General features: G+C 36.8%; 1 protein-coding gene across 1 annotated transcript; it reads left to right on the top strand.

The window, feature by feature from the left end:
* The first annotated feature begins 2,164 nt into the window (after window positions 1-2,164).
* On the top strand, window positions 2,165-4,637 carry uqcrfs1 (ubiquinol-cytochrome c reductase, Rieske iron-sulfur polypeptide 1). Its single transcript, XM_079840400.1, has 2 exons — window positions 2,165-2,467; window positions 3,558-4,637. Exons 1-2 carry the CDS (start codon window positions 2,257-2,259, stop codon window positions 4,166-4,168), a joined length of 822 nt encoding a protein of 273 aa, XP_079696526.1. The 5' UTR covers window positions 2,165-2,256; the 3' UTR covers window positions 4,169-4,637.
* The last annotated feature ends 323 nt before the right edge of the window (window positions 4,638-4,960 follow it).

Genomic DNA, 4,960 nt, shown 5'->3' with positions numbered 1-4,960 from the left:
ACAATCATAATAATGCACCCTTTTCACAGACTGTTTTAACGGTCATCAGTCCTGCAAGTATTTTCATTTTTTTTTAAATGCATATATAACACTAATACTTTGTATTATATTACTTCTGCATCAAATTACAAAAAAACAAGTTACCGCTGCTGTGAGGGTGTTTCTAATACAGCGTCTATGGGAGTGGTAGTAAAAATTTACATATTTCTCTATTTTCACTTCCGTTATCAATCTCACTCTATTTGTTCCCTCTTTTTGAAAGTTGTGAAATCACATTGAAATCACACGAGTTTTTCTTCTGCTATTTGAGCAAATGGGGAAACAAAAAATATATTTAATGTATTCTTTCATTCACCGTTATAAAAGTTAACCAATTTGATGTTATACGAGTGATCGTTAGATTTAGTCACCATTGGTATAGCGCAATTTATTGTAATGTTTTGTTCCCAAAAGTGGCAGACGTGTTAGGCCTACTTGTTCAGATGACATTTTCCGGGTGAAAAATCTTATTTAGGTTATACTCCAAGACGTATACGTAGAATATATATAGAACTATAATTCTGTGATTCTGAAGTAGCCTACAGTAGCTACCCATTCCGGTGCGGTGACTGACTGCAAAGCTGTACATAAAGCTGCTACTCCTCAAAATCATCCGCGCTGAGGAGTTGATGCACAGATGATAACTCCGCGAATAACTGCAATTACAGGTTTAAAACGGAGTTGGTGACACAGAGGCAAAACTTACGGACGGAGGCTTTAAAATAGAAAATGTGAAAAAGTTGGAAGTGCGCCCACATTTTTGATTATTGATTTGAGGGGGGGGGGGGGGGGGGGCTGATATATTAGATCTGTTGGCAGAACCAGGGTAATAACAAAAAAATATCTTTCAAATTAAATGATTGTGTAAAGTAACTTCTGAACCACGTCACAAGAATAGAATAAATGTATTAATGTTTCACCTTCGTTAGCACAAAATGCGCAAGTGCTAGGAATATCAACATAATAGGACAACCCAAAAGAAAGTTTTTTTTTTATTTATTTATTTTTTTTATTAAACATTCACTTACAATATGCAAAAGTGAAGCCATAAACCAGAAAACATAGCCAGAGGTTCAGGGACGGAGAAACATTACATAATTTGAGTTTGGAGAAAAATAAATAAATAAAAATGAAAATAAATAAACAGATGAGGAAGCATCAATTAAACACAAGTCTTCCCACAAAATATAAAATAATAATAATGAAATGAGAAAAAAAAAAACCCCGAAAGAAACAACAACATTATATTAATTACCAATAGGCCTACATTAATTAAACAAAAACGCCAAAATTTGAGCATACATTCAGAGTTTTAATAGCCTTTTTGTTACAAGAGGTAGATATAGATTTAATATAGATCTTAACATCTTCTTGAAAGTGAGAAAAATTGGGGGTAACTTTAATAGTTTTACATTTGTGGATAAAATATTTAGCAAGAAAAATTATTAGGTTGCAAAGAAAAAAATTATTTTCATCTTGCTTCTCATAAATGAAAAACCCAAACAAAACATCCTTGAAATAGAGCTCAAAATCTTTATATAGCCTATATTGTTTACAATGAACTGGCAAATATCTTGCCAAAGTTTTCTTGTATGACCACAATGCCAAAAAAGATGCAAGATAGTTTCTGGTTGTGAATCACAAAAAGTACAATTTGCATCTATACTTAATTTAAACTTTGACACCATGAAAGTTTTGACTGGGTAATATCGATGAATAAGTTTAAAAGAAATCTCTTTGACCTTATTTACCAAAAGGTACTTGTTAGAGAGAGTCCAAACCTTCTTCTATGAGATATTTTCCACTAATGTATTCCATTTTGTAACAACATGAGGAGTGGAAACACAGTCATTGAGAAAAAGAAAACGAATATCTCTATTATTTTTTAATGTAGATTTAAAACATATCTTGCCTACATACGTGTCAGCCGGGTCTGGGAGAGGCATTTCAGAACTAGTCAAAAGACTATTATGGCCTTTAAATAGCATAACGACACCATTAGGGATGGCACCAAATACAGTGGCAAACTGTTTAGGAGCAACAGGAATATTAAAGTGAGAGAGAAACCCAAAAGAAAGTAAAACTGTGAAAGCCTTTAGACGTGACGTCAACCCGTCTCTGAGATGTTGACGTCAGGAGGCGCGCGCATGCGTCAGCGCCACCGCCACCGGTAGCTCAGTTCGGGAAGGTCGATCTGATCCCCGTTAGCTGACAAACATGATGTCCCTTGCTGCTCGTTCGGGGACGGTTTCCCCTTACTTACAAGCTACAAATTATGTCGTGGCAGGTCCACTAAAGCCTCTCATACCCGGCGTCGTCATGAAGACCGATAAAATGTTAATGGACACGAAGAAACCGTTCCTGTGCCGCGAGTCCTTGTCTGGGCAGAGCGCTAAGAGCGGCCTCGCCGTGTCCACCAGTCTCAACGGTAAGTCTCACTGAGTGGTTTAGTGAAATCGAGAGTCCCGGTCTCATCCTAGCGTGAGAAGGCCGTGCAGCGGTCGCCCGCTCAAGGGCACAGTGAAACCACATATGTTTAATGTGTATCGTGAAATGGTTTTGTAGTGTGGTACGAAGTTTAATTATTATGCTGAATTATTTTAATTTGTATCCATCATTTGAGCTGAATGTATAATGTATAACGAAAAACATTAGCTCCCGTGCTACACCAGTTAGCTCTACTGGGGCTAATGTCCTTGCTGCAGTTGTTAGAAAATTAGCCTATAACTTTTGAGGATAAAATAACTTTATTTCAATTTCAAGGTCCTTACTGATCGGCTTAAGGTTATATGATACAATAAATGCCAGTATATGGTAGAATTCTGATCATTTCGTGAATGTATTAGAAAAAGCTAGCTAATAGCATAGTTTCTTGCTAAGATAGGCCTACTGTTACGTGTGTCTGACGTAGAAGTTATATTAGTTTACAGCGTTTTTAATGTAATTTATTACAGCATAATTTCGGAGTGAGGTGCTAAGAAACCAGTTGTTGAAGAATACCAAATATGATGATCAAGGGACCCCCCAGAGCCAGACTCAGACAAGTTAAAACAGCCCTGGTGTGAACAAGCAAATTTAAAACAACTTTGATTAACAATATGAGCTATACGATATTTAGCAGACCATTACTTAGCAAGATGAAAAGTAGTTTAGCAAATAAAATCGAAATTGTATTAAAAATGATGGGTTGTTGATCTAGATAGTTGGTTTGTGTTAATTACTTTGTGAACAAGTGTATATATAATCCAAATTTGAAATGAGATGCATGATTGTTTGACATGATTAATATTATATGTAAAAGTTACACATTTACTCAACATTTAGAAAAGGTGCAGATTTGGTGCCAGTATAAAAAATGTAATTGAATGCTTATAATCTGAAAATGGGCAAATATGATTTGACATTAGGTCATGGTCAATATATTGTTCTGTCACTACATTTCATGTGTCATTTTGTCATGAAATGTATTGATTTTTTTAAATTTATTTTCTTTTTCATTATTTATTTATTTTTTTTAGCTCGCTCTTCAGTGCGTTTCGCTCACACAGACATCAAGATCCCCGATTTCTCTGACTATCGCCGGCCTGAGGTTTTGGACTCAAAGAAGTCCTCACAAGAGAGCGGCGATGTCCGACGGGCCTTCTCCTATTTGGTCACAGGTTCCACCGCTGTGATCGGAATCTATACAGCCAAGACAGTTGTCACACAGTTTGTCTCATCCATGAGCGCCTCAGCTGACGTGCTGGCTATGTCCAAGATTGAAGTCAAGCTATCAGACATCCCTGAGGGTAAGAACATGACCTTCAAATGGAGAGGGAAGCCCCTGTTTGTGCGCCACAGAACAGAAAAAGAGATTGCAACTGAGGCTGAAGTCAACCTCTCTGAGCTCCGGGACCCCCAGCACGACAACGACCGTGTTCAGAAGCCGACCTGGGTTATCGTCATTGGTGTGTGCACCCATCTGGGCTGCGTGCCCATTGCTAATGCTGGTGACTATGGTGGCTATTACTGCCCGTGCCACGGCTCTCATTACGACGCATCTGGTCGCATTAGGAAAGGCCCTGCTCCACTCAATCTGGAGGTGCCTTACTACGAGTTCCCAGACGATGATACAGTGATTGTAGGGTAAAGGACTGTACTAGAATAACTATGATTAAGACTAAACATGCGCTTTACTTGTTTGATTACATTATCTGTATCGACTTGATGGGTAACAAAGGTTAATTGTAAGTAATAAAGTGTATTTTATCTGATGGAAACCTCACTCAGCTCTATTTATTCAGTCTCAGTACATAGAATTACATATGCTTTTATGCATTGCAGGTTTTTCAGATAGAAAAAGTAGATCTTTAATTTGTAATTAGTTAAAGTGATAAAGATGGAAACAGATGAAAGTCAGGTAGGTGATGTTTGCAGAGTGTATGTCAAAAAATTAGCAATGTACAATACACTAGTAATCATACGTGGAAGCTGATAAGAGCTGCGAAGAATTTGAAATATGGGAGTGTTGGAAATGCTTTATTTCTAATGATCTGTGCATAAAGAGAAGCTAAGGTGTGCTTTGCAGAGATATGAACTAAATAAAAACCTGGTCACTGTATGGTGTCATTTAAATCTTTTTTTAAGGCAACTTGAAAAATGATCAGAGCATGATCTCAAATACTAAACTTTATAAAGATCATGTTTGAACGTTTGAGAAAAAAAAAAGTATTGTACATTACTAACATGTACAATATTAACTGATATTCATATGGATCAGCAGCTGTTCAAAAACTGTAAATTCAGGAAAAAAAATGTCCTTTGTGCAGTTTCATCTCTTGACTCTTGAGAGAAGCTCTGCAAATGAACTAAAGCAAAATATATTTTGGGAAATATCTAACGAGGTTTCATGGTCTTGCAGATACATCAGTAAAGAGAAAAA

The sequence above is a fragment of the Gobio gobio genome (genome assembly GCF_949357685.1).
Source record: "Gobio gobio genome assembly, chromosome: 2".
Taxonomy (NCBI): domain Eukaryota; kingdom Metazoa; phylum Chordata; class Actinopteri; order Cypriniformes; family Gobionidae; genus Gobio; species Gobio gobio.
The sequence above is the reverse complement of the archived record's forward strand: the minus strand, read 5'-3'. Positions and strand labels throughout refer to the sequence as shown.

Excerpts from the sequence above, each read along its gene's own strand:
- uqcrfs1 (XM_079840400.1), top strand. The coding sequence starts at position 2,257 with ATGATGTCCCTTGCTGCTCGTTCGGGGACGGTTTCCCCTTACTTACAA. Across the intron at positions 2,468-3,557 it reads CGTGTCCACCAGTCTCAACG|CTCGCTCTTCAGTGCGTTTC; the intron begins GTAAGTCTCACT and ends TATTTTTTTTAG.